Source organism: Bombus huntii, unplaced genomic scaffold (assembly GCF_024542735.1).
Source record: "Bombus huntii isolate Logan2020A unplaced genomic scaffold, iyBomHunt1.1 ctg00000068.1, whole genome shotgun sequence".
Taxonomy (NCBI): domain Eukaryota; kingdom Metazoa; phylum Arthropoda; class Insecta; order Hymenoptera; family Apidae; genus Bombus; species Bombus huntii.
In genome coordinates, this window is record NW_026099327.1 from 634984 (window position 1) to 650211 (window position 15228).

The window sequence follows — 15228 nt, forward strand, 5'->3', positions numbered from 1 at the left end:
GGACGATCCGGTCCGTAGTTTTTGATTCTCTACAGAGGAGTATACAAGTACTTGATTTGCAAAATGATTAGTTTAAAAGATATCTTAAATTTAACTTTTTTTTATTTTATTTTATTTTATTTCTTTTATTCCTTTTTTTATTTTATTTTACTTTTTATTCTATTTTTTTTATTATGTACCTTGCAATTCGTACAGCTGAACATTAAATTTAGTATTGTAGGACTTGTGTGAATGAGGAGGAAGGATAAGAGAGAGTTAACAAGTTTTTATGCTTTCATTAGTTTTTATTCACCTACAGTCTTGACTAAGAATATACAATTCAGTACTAATATATATAGAAAAATACAAATATCCACATAAAACTGTACATACAATCATACATACGAAACCATACATACAAAACCAGACATACAAAACCAAACTTGACTAAGAATATACAATTCAGTAGTAATATATATAAAAAAAAATACAAATATCCACATAAAACTGTACATACAACCATACATACAAAACCATACATACAAGAATTATTATACTTAGAAAAAAAGTGTCTGGCAATAGTAGCGATTATTCGGGATCGAGGTATCCCAACTCCAGCCAGTATGCTGCCATATCTCTTGCGGATTCTCCCGGCTCTCGGTCCAGCAGCAACCTTGCAGTTATTGCTTCTCCTGGAGAAGGATCGATGTTGACTAGGCTCCCTGTCCGTCTCAACATGGTGAATTGGGCCACTCGATGTCTCTTCCCTTGGATCGGTTGTTCTCGTACACCTGGCAGAACGATTTTTCTAGCCCACGGTGCCATTTTTGCCAAATTACGGGGCAGCAGCCGTATTGAATCGAGACATTGCTCGCTCTCTAACCCCCAATCGATTAGAAAGACGATGTAGCCAGTCATGGTCCTTTGTAAAAGGATGGCTCTTTCCCAAGCGCTAGATTCCTTAAAATCTACTAGCACGGCGACTAGCATGCCTGTTCTTAAACTTTTCGCCTTCGGCAAGTACTCCACGGGATGTTCCATCATCTTCAAATTGAGTGTTTGGGTTATCTTCGGCCATCCAGCCAAACGAACCCACATGGTGGTAAGTGACTCGACTCGAACCACCCGGACGGGAACTCCTTCTCGGAACCGATCGTTTGTCTTTTGTAAAATCTCCATGGTATACTAGATTTGGAAAAAATTTCGAATGTTAATGTTCGACTATACTGATCTGCCTAGTTTACGTGTCTATGTCGGATGGTGCTGGCTCCGCCGGGAATCGGACCCCCCTTTATATACCAGCAGCACCGACCTTGGAGAGGACCCCCTTTATATATCAGCTGCACCGACCTTAGAGAGGACCCCTTTAAATATCAGCAGCACCGACCTTGGAGAGAACCCCCTTTATATATCAGCTGCACCGACCTTAGAGAGGACCCCTTTAAATATCAGCAGCACCGACCTTGGAGAGGTACTCGGTCACCGTTTAAGCTAAACGCACGTTTTCGTTTGTCTTTTTTCACGCTTTTCTTGTCCTCGCAATATTTTATAACAGTGTTATCAATACATACAGGCAAAATATATAGTCTATTTTTGATACACAAGTGTCAGATATCAATTATTGCTTTCCGTTAAAATAAATATATCATTATTAGATGCTCTTTTTAATATTCCGATCCGCATCCTTACAATATTTTACAATTTTTAACCTAAAAATGTCGCTAGAAAATAGAAAACGAAAAACAATTTGAAAAGCACTAGCTCGCTTGAATGTGAAAATTGTGACGTGGGTGTATGTGCTTTGCCCTGCTTTAAAATATATCACACTCAATTGTATTATTAATAATTAAAGTAAATTATTAAAGTTCACGTATATGTATCGTACCTTTAAGAAAAATTAACATTTAATTATCCAATGTGCTTGCGTAGAGAACAGCATTATCCGCCACATATTGCGGTGCAGTATCGTTTACGCGTAGTTCGCGTCAAACCCTGCCCTACGAAGGAACGTCCCCGCACAAAATTCAATCGTACCTAAGACGTTAAACCGATCCTTTGCAAGTTTTCTTCAAAGAGATACGCTATACGAGTTGTTTGATTGATATCCGAAAAGTTTCTTTCTGTTTATGAGGAAATAATAGACGCACAATGTTATTTGCTTTATATCGTTTTGTCGCATTACGTACGATCCATTTTGTTCTATTGAGATAAACACCGAGACATTTCACAGATTTGGTTTCACGTTTGTACGGAGGTGCTTTATTGTAAAAACGACGTTTGCGAAAAAAGACATTTTTCGGACAACCTAATATATTTCATACGATGCTGTTGCCAAGAAATATTTATTAACGAAATGCTAAAAACTGTTATTTGCAAACAAATACTAGGGGAAATTGTTTTATCCGCTTTTACACGCAGAAGAATTTTACTGCTCAATAATATTGCTATTGGAACGAACGAGCCGTTTCGCTAACATCGGAACGAAGTAGAAACGAATCGGTACTTATCAAGGAGAAAACCTTGTCCAGCGTGGGGAAAAGTTTAAGGACCGATGTCCCTCGATCCACGCTGGAGACGGCCGATGAAACAAGGCGAATTAGCGGGAGATCGGGAGCAGAAGGCAGAACGGGCGGAATAGAAAAGGAATGGATACGGCAAGCTTCGGCCGTGCGATTTCGTATCACGTAGCGTTATCCCCTCGTAAAGTTGGCCACTCGTGCCACTAGCAGAAACTGTATGGCGGGCTCCGAGAGGATTTTAATCGCGCGACGGTCGAACGTATCGGTGAAATTACTGGAGAGCCCCGTCGACGTGCCTTTCGTTCCTGTCTGCCCCACGGCTCGGCTGCCACGGATCTAACAGATTGACCGGATCCAACGTGCCGGGTTACGAAACTTCGAAACTGGCTAGAATCGACTGCTAAGTTAATTGCCGGTCGCTCCCTCGCACCTACTCGTCTATCAGGCGACTCCAACTAGTAACCAACGAGGAAACCGCTGATGTCAGGCGTAAATTCAGCTGAAAATCCGTAGCGTGGAACGATGAAAGAGGCCGCACGGAAGAAAATAGCCTGGCGATCAAAAGGCTGGAACGTGCTTTCAGACCCGAACGCTTAGCTGCGCCGCCCCGCACCGAGATCCACTTTGACTTTCGCCCTTTGTTGCGAATATGACAGCCCGTTCGCGCTTTACCCTCGACGATCGACGCCGACCACGCTTCTGCCGCCTGTTATTTCCCAACCGTCCACCGTTTTGCTCCCCTTCTTTTTCATTTTCTTCTTTCCGCTCTTCTCCTTTTATCCTCTTTTCCCTTCTTCTCTCGCCGAAGCGCCGCGTTTGCTGTCGAGTTCGGCTACGATTGGCAAACACAAATCTTACGTGGACGCGCGATACGCGCGTTCCACGCATTTCAAATTTCACGACGTAACGTACTCGACGACTCAACGTAACGTGGAAAACGCGACAAGATGTTCGAATTTGGAATTATGCGAGCGCGCTGGGTCGATCGGCATGCCATCCGCCAAACGCGCGGCAAATAAATCTGTCGGTGTAATTTTAACGAGCCGCGATACCGCTCGAGGATTATACGGGTAATTTAAATTCCGCTCGCTCGATCGACGCGACTGATGGAACGACGATGAGCCGGCTGAGCCGAGATGAAATGATAAATTAGCGAATGAAACAGCCAAGTATAATGGAATGCCCGGTTAAATATAGAGCGTTTTAAACCGATTAACAGATAACTGCAAATTAGATCGTCCATTAACGCGGTTCGTCCACGTTCGAGCGGCATCGTTCGAGAATCAGTCGGAGAATTAGTCCGAGAATTAGTCAGAATACCCTCCGATCGATCGTTTTCCCCCCCGAAATCTGGCATTCAATCTGTTTCGATTCGCCATTCGCGCGATCCGAATTTAAGTTTCACGAATGTGAATACGAACGAGCCGTACGTACCACTGACTATCGCACGATCGCTGTGGCAAAACGCTGGCGTACAATTAGCGCTATTTGCCGTTACGTGAAATATATTGTAAACGTTATTGCTCGCGCGTGGAAACTCGCTACTTCGCGCAGCCAGTCGAACTGTTCGATATTTATAGTTAGTCGACAAATACCGCGTACCTATCGTCGAGATTCTACGCAAGCATTGCGCGCGATAGAAACCCCTTCTATATCGTGCAATTGTCGTATCGAATAGCCGCTGCTCGAATTTCGCGCTGCGAATCGCATTCAAAAAATTTTATTTATCTGGAAATCGAACGTGCAGATTTTTTTTTTTAATTCAAACGACGTAACCCGAGCAGTTAGATTGGCCGAATTTCGTTCTCTTTGGAAACTTTGAGACCTCCGAACAACCCGTCTCTAGATGTCTACGATAACTTTGAAATTCCTTGTAAATTCGACCAATCGCGGGGAGACGTACTCGCGAGGAGAGTCGTCAACGGGGGTCGTAAATCCCCGTTACGATTATAACAATCGACACCACGAATTGATCGATCCCCTGATTTCCTTTGAGATAATGAGGGGTGATTGAGTTGGTATAACACTGGGATTCACAGTATTATAAAGTATATATTTCCAAGCACTTAGTTACAAAAGATTTGCGTGAAGAATGCGACTCTCGCGCTATGTGCAGACTGCCGCGTTAGGCGTTAGTTGGTAGACCGTCGCGTTAGGCGTTAGTTGGGAGACCGTCGCGTTAGGCGTTAGTTGGGAGACTGTCGCGTTAGGCGTTAGCTGGTAGACCGTTTGTCGCTCTTTTGTTTAATACGGAAGAAAGTTCGGTGTGGGTGTGCCCCTGTGCCTAAAGAACGCGGATTCGTTGGTCCCACTTTCGTTAGGAAAAGTGAGGGTAACGAACCGCGGTGTCGATTGGTCATGCTGCACTACTGCTCGAAGGGATGAGTAGGGGGTCTTCTACCATCGTGGTGCGTAAATGACTGTGTGTATGAGAAGACCTAGCCTGTTTTATTACAGGGCTATTCGGGTTTTCCTAATGGGTGCATACCCGCTTTCTCCGTGTTTTAAAGGCGACTAATAAACCCAAGGACACCTCTAAAACCGACTGTGTTTCGAGCATATTTTGGCTTGCAATTCTTCAAGACAATCGGATTGAAGACATATGGCGAAACAATGCAGGGAAGTGAAAGTTATGGTGGGTCCTTAGGTTTATTGAGGGTCGAAGTGCCGTTACGCAGGTCGGTTGTTGTCCGGTCGCGCGGGCTGGCGAGCAGATGTTTTAGGCGTCGTAACATCCTCCCCCCGTTGAGAGGGCACCGATCAAATTCTGGCTGTGGAGTCTGGTGTGTCGTTGGTGACCTCCTTCGCTCCGTGTGGGCGTTCGGCCTCGTCTGGATCTGGGTGGATGGGTAAGGGGACCAGTCTTTTGACGCCGCGGTCCAGGATGCTTGTTGCCGTCTGCACGGTAGCGGTCCGGATGATTCCGTCGGCTCCTGGATGGACCTTGATTACGCGGCCCAAAGGCCACTGCATAGAGGGCACGTTGTCCTCCCTGAGGATTACTACGGTGCCTTCATGAATGTTGTGTTTGCCCTTGTCCCATTTGCTGCGGCGGGTTAACTCGTTTAGGTATTCTCGATACCATCGGCTCCAGAAGTGCTGCTTAATCTGGTGAATGCGCTGCCAACTGGATAGCCGTCCTGATGGAACTGTCCTGAAATCACGCTCCCGTAAACTGGTTAGGGTATCACCGATTAGAAAATGACCGGGAGTGAGGACAGGGGGATCTTTCGGATCGGATGAGATGGGAGTCAGTGGGCGTGAATTGAGAATGGCCTCAATTTCGATCACAAGGGTGTTGAGGTGTTCAAAGGTCAGGAGCTCCGTGCCGACCACGCGGATGAGATGGCGTTTGAACGATTTAACTGCGGCTTCCCATAAGCCGCCAAAATGTGGTGAGTTCGGAGGATTAAAACGCCATTGTATTTGTCGGTCGGCGAGAAAATTCTGTACCCTATCCTGGTGGTCGTCGGACTGCAATAGGGTCCGGAGTTCTTGCAGCTCCCGATTAGCCCCGACGAAATTGGTGCCGTTGTCGGTGAGGATCGTTGCGCAGTATCCTCGCCGCGAGATGAAACGGCGTAGCGCGGCCAAGAAGGCGTCGGTGGTTAGGTCGCTGACTAACTCTATGTGGACCGCCTTTGTCGCCAGACAAACGAATATGGCGGCGTACGTCTTGATTTTACGTCGGTTGCGGTCCCTCCTCTCCTTGATGTAGAATGGGCCGCAGTAGTCGATTCCGACGTTCCTGAACGGCCGCGATTCGGTAATACGCGCCTCTGGCAAATCACCCATCAAGTATTCCACTGGTGGAGGGTTGGCTCTGCAGCAGCGGACGCACCTTCTGAGAGTGCGCCATACCTGGCTACGGCCGTCGATCGGTCAATAGCGCAGTCTCATCGCGTATAGGGTAGCTTGGGTCCCTGTGTGATGATTGTTCCGGTGCTCTTGTTCTATAATTAGCTCTGTCACCGGGGATTTCGGTAGGATGATCGGGTGTTTTTGGCTGAAGGGTATGGCGGAGTTGGTTAGTCGCCCTCCTACCCGGAGTAGCCCATCTTCGTCGAGGAAGGGGTTTAATGGCTGTAGTTTCCCTCCAACGTCCTCGCTTCGATTTTTTTGGAGGATCCGAATTTCAGGCGCGAAATGCTGGGATTGTAAGATTTTTATTAGCCTGTTGTGCGCTGCGGTCAGTTCGTCTGTGGTGAGATGGGCAGTTCGGTGTTGCTTATGTCTCCATCGAAGACACCGGGCGACGATTCTTATTAGTCTTGGCCAAGACGAGTAGCGATGGAGGAGAGTGTTGTCGTTAACACTCGTCCTCAGACAGATCGTCTTCTTTTGCTCCGGGAGGTCGACTACCGGTATCGGGCTCCAAACCGGCCAATAGCTTTCGCTTTGCAGGAGCCACCTTGGCCCGTTTTTCCAAATGGACGGACATAGGAATTCCTTGGGCGTCTGGCCTCGGGAGATGAGATCCGCTGGATTATCGTCGGTAGGCACATGACGCCAGTCGGAGATATTGGTCTTGGTCTGTATCTCAGCGACTCGATTCGCCACAAATGTTTTCAAGGTGTGCGGCGAAGACCTGATCCAATGGAGTACGATGGTGGAGTCAGTCCAGTAGACTATCCGCGATATCTTGGTCGTCAGGGCCTGTTGTATTGACGAAATCAAGGACGTCAAAATAAGTGCCCCACTTAATTCGAGACGTGGTATGGAGAGCGATTTGAGCGGCGCTACCTTCGACCGCGCCGTGAGGAGTCGAGTCCAAATATTGTTCTTTCGGTCAGTCGTCCGCACGTAGACGCACGCCCCATATGCCCTTTCGCTAGCGTCACAGAATCCGTGGAGCTCAATTTTCGTTGCGGATTCTAGGATGGTCTTCCGAGGGAACCTTACCGCATTTAACAACGGCAATTGGGTGTGGTATTTGATCCATGCTGTGTGTACGTCTGACGGAAGGGATTCGTCCCAATCTACCTTCAATGTCCAGACTTGTTGCAAAATCATTTTTGCTCGAACGATTACCGGCGCGAGCAATCCTAGTGGATCATATATTTGTGCGATGACTGAGCTGATTGATCGCTTTGTGATTCGGGAAGTGTCACTGTTCGTCTTGACCGAATATAGTATGGTATCGTCGGCTGAATCCCAAAAGACGCCGAGTGTTTTTAACGTGGATGACTCACCGAGATGTAATTTCTGCTTGGTGTCTTCCTCAGGTAGCCCTCTCAGCAGATCCCGATCGTTTGAGGCCCATTTGCGGATATTTAGACCGGCTAGCTTAAGTAATCTCGTGAGATCATTCCTGATTGATAGGGCTTCGTCCTTCGTATCGGCTCCGGTCAACGCATCGTCGACATAGAAGTCTCGCCGTAGGATCTGCGCTGCTCTCGGAAATCGAGGTCCCTCGTCCTCTGCCAACTGTTTGAGACATCGGATGGCCAGATACGGGGCTGCGGATAGACCGAACGTTACGGTGTTGAGTCGGTAAGTTTCGATCTCTCCGTTGTCGGCACGCCACAGAATCTTTTGGTAGGGACGATCTTCTGGACGTAGGAGGAATTGGCGGTACATCTTCTCGATGTCGCCGGTAAGGACATATTGAAATGACCGGAATCTCAATAGGATGTTCCTCAGGTCTTCTTGTAATTTCGGACCCGTATGAAGGGCGTCGTTTAGAGACACTCCCGTGGTACTTGAAGCTGAGCCGTCGAACACAACCCGTAGCTTGGTGGTGTCGCTCGATTCCTTGGTCACGCCGTGATGTGGTAAATAATATCCGTGGTCGGTGGCGTGATCCGTGTTGATCTTTGTCATGTGACCCAAGTCTAAATATTCTTGAATCACAGCACTATACGCGGTTTCATATTGTTTGTCGCGTTGGAATCGGCGATGAAGAGAGGCGAGCCTGCTCATTGCAGTGGCCTTCGATGACCCTAGTGAGGAAAGCTTTTCGTTGAACGGTAATGCAACGATGTATCTGCCTTCCTTGGTTCGTCGGACATGGTTTCGGAAATGTTCTTCACATAGTCGTTCCGATTCCGAAAGATGAGTAGTGGCCTGTCCCTCGTCGATCTCCCAAAACCGTGCGAGGTCCTCTTGCAGAGCCGTTGTGGTTGCGTGGAACGTATTTATCGCGGTTTGGGACGTGGGACTCCCCCCGATTACCCAGCCGAAGCGTGTTTTTTGTAGACGTAGTTCAGGTTCGCCTGGTTGTGCCAGATTGACCTGCCCGATACACAGCGACGCGAATGTTGATCCGGTACTAAGTAAAACATCGATCGGGGCTGGGCAATGGAATTGTGGATCGGCTAGATGAATATTTCTGGGTAATCCCAGACTCGAGGGATCGATGGGCTCGCTTGGTACGAGGATCGATATGGCCGGGATAACAAGAAATCTCAATGTCTTCTTGTACTCGCCGTCCGTCGACGTGATGGTGGCCGTGGTGTAACGTTTTGCCGTGGTGCTCAAATTGTCGAGGGCTCCGATCTGGATCGCACATCTCCTTTGCCTTATACCGAGGGAGTTCGCGAGCCTGTCGGTCATGAAGTTCATGCTCGACCCAGTGTCGAGTAAGGCTCGGGCTCGGATTGGTTGTGCCTGTTTGTTCAAAACCTTGATCTGTGCTGTGGCCAACAGATCATAATGCAGAGGGGTGTGGGGAGATGTGTTTGTTAGTCCGATCCCCCTTGCTGTCGTAGTCTCGGACAGTCAGTTTTGCCCCGGTTGGGACTTGGATGAAGAGGTTGGGGTGGTGTTCCGGATCCGGGCTGAGCGTGACTCGTACGAGGAATGCTCTTTCGTACCTCTTGGAACCGAAGATGTATGCTTCCGTGAAGTATCGGATGTTCGCCTCGATTTGTGGGACGACCGCGACTTCGATGATCCCGATGGGGATTGTTCGGTGGAGGCTCGCTTGTGTGATGAACGACTGCCCGACGATCGACCGCTCGGTGCGCGACTGCCCGACGACCGACCGCTCGATGCGCGACTGTCCGACGACCGACTGCTCGGCGACCAACCGCTTGCCGACCGACCGCTCGACGATCGACCGCTCGACGATCGACCGCTCGAAGATCGACCGCTCGACGACCATGAATCTACCTGGGTTTTTTCGCGGTGTAGATACGTATGGTGTCGGTGACCGCAGATACGACACGAACCCGATGTACACTGTGTCGGCGAATGTCCTGTGCCTAGGCAATTTATGCACAACGATGCCTTCTTCACGATTTGAAAACGTTTGGTCGCTGATTTGGCCTTGAATATTTTGCAGTGTCTGATCTCGTGATGTCCGTTGCAGGTCGGACACACCACCGTTCTGCTGGTTGTAGCAAGGGTTCGCCCATGCGGTATGGTTGTTCGCTGACTGCGGTGTTTGTGTGTTGACCCTTTTGATTCCTTCTCTTTAGAGAGGAATTGAGTCCCGTTCGCCCGTGTTTTGAGAAAGTCTATCAGATGCTGATAGGATGGCACCTTTTGGCGGGGGAATGTGTGCGTTGCCATTTACGCAGGCTGGACGCGGGCAACTTCGACGCGATCAATTCGATCATCGCTATGTTTGAAGTGACGGGCTCCTTTAGATGTTCGAGCGCCTTTAGATTTACGCTGATGGTTTCCAACAAATCCTCTAGGGCCTCTGGAGTTTCCCTTTTGATTTCCGGATAATTACGCATCAGATTCCAATGGCGCATGCAGATTTGGAGGGGGCAATTGAACTTGTCCTTCAGTGTATCAAGCGCGATGGAATAGTTGGCCTCTGTGAGTTCTAATGACTGGATACTCTGTGCGGCCCGTCCAGTTATAGATGAGCGTAGATGCTGGAACTTTTGGACATTCGTCAAACCTTCGTTAAGGTCCACTATGGATGTGAACGTGTCGTAGAAATAGGTCCAATTCTCGAGGGCACCGTCGAATTGGGGCACGCGGACCTCTGGAACGGTGGTCGGCTCTGGTTTCCGGCACGTCTCACCTCTTGTTGTAGTCGACGGGGTTGTTGCTGATATTTGCTCAAAGAGCTCTCGGAACCGCATGTCAAGCTCCCGATGCTCTTGCGATAACGAATCTACCCGCGCATCTTCCCCCTCATCTACCACACCTAACTCTTCTTGAACCTCGAGTATCCTCCTCCAAAGCTCATCGAACGAGCTGCGGCAAGATGCTAGGAAGATTCTGTTTGCCTTCCCAGACGCTTCGTACTCATCGAGTTCGCGCCTTATGGTTGCAAGTCGACGGGCTAGGACGCCTCGTCTCCGCCGTAACGTGCTGATTGATTCAGCTTGGGCCATGTTTGATTTTGATAATGAACGCCCTTACCTTGATCAAATGGACGTTGATCTGGGATTCTGTTGCTAATCGTTACGATGCGGCGTGGGCTCGTGTAGATGCTGCGCGACGGAGGTGCTTCTCTCCGATGGCGGTTCCCTTGCTCAGTTGACTAAGTGGTTGGAACTTGGATCTCACGCGACACTGTATAGTCACTGTTCAGTGCACTTTTTGGTGGCACGAGATCCGGCTCGAAGGACCATGTAAATTCGACCAATCGCGGGGAGACGTACTCGCGAGGAGAGTCGTCAACGGGGGTCGTAAATCCCCGTTACGATTATAACAATCGACACCACGAATTGATCGATCCCCTGATTTCCTTTGAGATAATGAGGGGTGATTGAGTTGGTATAACACTGGGATTCACAGTATTATAAAGTATATATTTCCAAGCACTTAGTTACAAAAGATTTGCGTGAAGAATGCGACTCTCGCGCTATGTGCAGACTGCCGCGTTAGGCGTTAGTTGGTAGACCGTCGCGTTAGGCGTTAGTTGGGAGACCGTCGCGTTAGGCGTTAGTTGGGAGACTGTCGCGTTAGGCGTTAGCTGGTAGACCGTTTGTCGCTCTTTTGTTTAATACGGAAGAAAGTTCGGTGTGGGTGTGCCCCTGTGCATAAAGAACGCGGATTCGTTGGTCCCACTTTCGTTAGGAAAAGTGAGGGTAACGAACCGCGGTGTCGATTGGTCATGCTGCACTACTGCTCGAAGGGATGAGTAGGGAGTCTTCTACCATCGTGGTGCGTAAATGACTGTGTGTATGAGAAAACCAAGCCTGTTTTATTACAGGGCTATTCGGGTTTTCCTAATGGGTGCATACCCGCTTTCTCCGTGTTTTAAAGGCGACTAATAAACCCAAGGACACCTCTAAAACCGACTGTGTTTCGAGCATATTTTGGCTTGCAATTCTTCAAGACAATCGGATTGAAGACATATGGCGAAACAATGCAGGGAAATGAAAGTTATGGTGGGTCCTTAGGTTTATTGAGGGTCGAAGTGCCGTTACGCAGGTCGGTTGTTGTCCGGTCGCGCGGGCTGGCGAGCAGATGCTTTAGGCGTCGTAACATTCCTAAATTCCAATTAATAAGTAAAAACCGGAACGACCAAAATTCCCTGGACCGCGTAATCCGCATGAAAATACAAATTCAGCGTCGAATTCGAAGAGATAGATGAAAGAGGGATTCGATGGTAGAGCAAATCGGACGAACGGTTTGTAACACGAGACATTAATAAAGTTGGTGGAGCCGCGGAAAGCGGATGGAAATGGAAATTTTCCGATTTTAATATCGGCGAATGCATCGGGACGCGAGAAGAAAGATCAAAAGGTTGACTGTTGATTAATTTGAGCGGCACGCGAGCCACGAGCCCCGAGCCCCGAGCGTCGCGATGCTCGCGTGCGCCGAAGCTACTGCGATCGAGCGAGCGTCGTAACCTCGGTAAATAACCCGTCGTATAATATTACGTACACTGATCAACGATTCGGAAAGGGAGTTTCGCTAACCGGGGCATCGCCCCACCGTCGTGCGAAAATAAACTAATTAGCCTTTGGGGACGTCGAGGCATGCCCCTCGACGCCCCAGCGGATTTCAAGTCGTCGATTTTACAGCTAGCTGCTGTTACGTTCGAACCGTTTGTAAACCAGTGACGCGCAATTTGGGATAGCGATTGCGATCGAAATCCGACCCCTCTCGAGAATCCTACGGAAAGAGAATTTCTTTCGCAGTGGTTGGTCTGGCCGATCCAAGTTTCGGCGCGCGTTGTCGCGATGCCTAATCGCTGCGTTGCCGATCGTCGTTGCCATTGGAACGCGCGGCGAGCGAACAGCCGTGAGTTTGCTCTGTACACTCGAGGCCTGAACTTAAAGGCTTAACGACCTGTTTGCCGTTGCAGCTCGGCAGAAACGAATCTTCGGCGTCCGCCCGAGCTAAACCAGCGAATATTCGAGCGGCCTGCCTTGGAACGGTCGCTGAATTTCTGCTGAAAAATTAATCAACGCGGAACGTAAATCGCCAGTGATAAACACGTGAAAAACCATGCGCTGATGATGGGGGGGGGGGGGGGGGGGTGGAAAGAACGGCAACGGCAACGTTGTTGCCAAACGAATGTAATGAACGGGCAAATACGCGTTTGTTTGCAAGTACCCTACGGCGAGCAAATAACGTTACGCGAAATACGCGGCCCGGTTTCATCCTGTGTCGTCCTTTTATACACACGCGTGAAAAATTTCGCGGAAATTCGCACTGGCGACGCAGAATCGGTGCGCGGAAGAAATCTGGCCGACTCCTGTTAATAAATTTCTTTCTTACAAAATTTACCCGTGGACCGCGCTATCCAGCCGCCCGTGTTTCCATCTCTTCGCCAGCAATTTGGCAACAGAGTTTACGAAAAGTTACGGGCGCCGACTGGAGAGAACGGCGAGACCGGTTTTTCTAAAATAAAACGATCCTGCGAAATATACGCGACGAGTGCCACGGTCAGTCTTGGAAACTCGAGTCTCCGCGAAATCTCCTTCCGCTTCTGGCTATACGTACAAGTATATCAACGCGCGCCTTGCAACGCGTCTCGTGCTGTTTTTCTCCTATTCTGCTTGCACGTTTCTCAAAGAGAATACCTAATACCAAGGTGGCCTTCGCTTTACGCGTCTGTGCGATTCCCGCGATGGAAAAAACGTCGCGCTGTTCAGCAAACCAGCGTCCACGCAACGACAATACGTATACGACGATGCATAAATCAACGAATGTTCGCGTATAGAAACTTGTAAAAAAAATCCACTGTCGAAAAATAGAAAAATTCGTACTCGTGCAAAGATCAGCGGGAAACGAAACGTTTTTCGACTCGTAACCAAGCGTTATAGTCACAGGAATGTAACGAAACGGCGCGCAAACAACCGACGCGAAACCATCGTGACGCAAAAGCATTTCGCGACAGGGAGCGCGGGTCCGACCGTAGCGAAAAAACAGCAGCCAGCCCGCTGTCGTTTCACCCAATGGGGGGTTGTATCGATATATCGAGGCAGCGTCGCTGAAACCTGCTGGTGGCAGAGAGACAACGATAAGGGCCGCCATCTATCGACCGTAACAGCCTCCTTTTGTATTAACGACGCTGTTCCGACTGTAATTGAGAGCCTCTGTACTCCGGCCCAACGTCGCCGGGTTATTAAATCCCGGGATATAAATCAGTTAATATTATCCACGCGCCGCTAGCTCGCACTCTTTTCTTCGCCAGAGAAATGGATTTTCCGCTAAACTTTAATTGCTTAGCGATCGCCGGATGTGAAAGTTTTTTCGAGTCCGTCGATAAAGAGCTTCCGCGTACAACCGACCCGATCAACGTACCATCGACACGCGACAACTGCCAACGATTTACGACGGTTACGATGGTATTACCTTTTCTCCACGATACTTTTCTTTTTCTTTCTCTTCTTCCGCCGTATTTGAGTTAATCACGATGGTTGGTCGCTTTACGTCATCGTGTACGAGGGACACGCCGAATAAAGTTTGTGGAAAATCATTACTCCACGGATCCTTTTCATCGAGTGTTCCAAGATAGCCGTTAGTGGAATTTTCGACCTCGTTTAAGACCCATCAACGAGCTGAAATCTGCTCGCCAACTTTACTCGGAATTCAATGCTTTTCAATTACAAAGATTTTCCGGTTAACCGTTCCTTAATTAAACATGTAACTATACCGAAACGTTTAAATTTCCTTTTGAACCTGGTATACAGGTCAAAGCTACTCCAGTTTACTCTGCTTTTTTCAGAACGTCCCTTTCAATTTCGCTGCGCGGAACGTCGGGAAAGGAACTCGAATACGAACGACTATTTCTTTTCTTGCCCCTCGATATCCGCACTACGCACGCGTTCGTTACGCGTTCGCGACCGTTGCCACGTATGTCTTCTTCCAAATATTCGACGGAAGGATGTAGGAAGCATGTCGGCCTTACACTTTTATGATATGGCGCTTTGTATCGCGAAGCCATCGAAAACAGTTCCGTCGTCGAGTCCCGCCACGAATATATGGGCGGTGTAAAGCAGACCAGTAAACAGCTACATACCGTTTTATACGAAAGTCCCAAAAATGGTGGCGAAAATTACTTTTTTGCGGATTGGAAATATCAACAATAAATTCTTACTTATTATATAACGCAAACCAGAAGAAAAAGAATAAAAACAAAATAACGCATTTGCAATTCGTACGTCGCTTGATGGGTCAATTAATTGGGCATTTTCGTGACGCCGACCTCAAGAATACTTCATCAACTTCTGGAACAGCAGAAAGACTAAACGGCCTTTTACATGTCATTCGGCGAGATGACACAGAAGGAAGTAAAGATCGTGTGGTATGTTGTAATCGGAAAATCAAAGGTAGAAGAAGAGAATCGATGTACTATTATGCCACT

General features: G+C 48.4%; 2 protein-coding genes across 2 annotated transcripts; both read right to left on the bottom strand.

Annotated features, from left to right (window-relative positions):
• Positions 1-5258: 5258 nt before the first annotated feature.
• LOC126876276 (uncharacterized) lies at positions 5259-6293 on the bottom strand. Its single transcript, XM_050639125.1, has one exon. It carries the CDS (start codon positions 6291-6293, stop codon positions 5259-5261), a length of 1035 nt encoding a protein of 344 aa, XP_050495082.1.
• Positions 6294-6380: 87 nt separating this feature from the next.
• LOC126876277 (uncharacterized) lies at positions 6381-9062 on the bottom strand. The gene has a single exon (XM_050639127.1). The coding sequence runs from the start codon at positions 9060-9062 to the stop codon at positions 6381-6383; it is 2682 nt and encodes an 893-aa protein (XP_050495084.1).
• Between the last annotated feature and the right edge of the window lie 6166 nt (positions 9063-15228).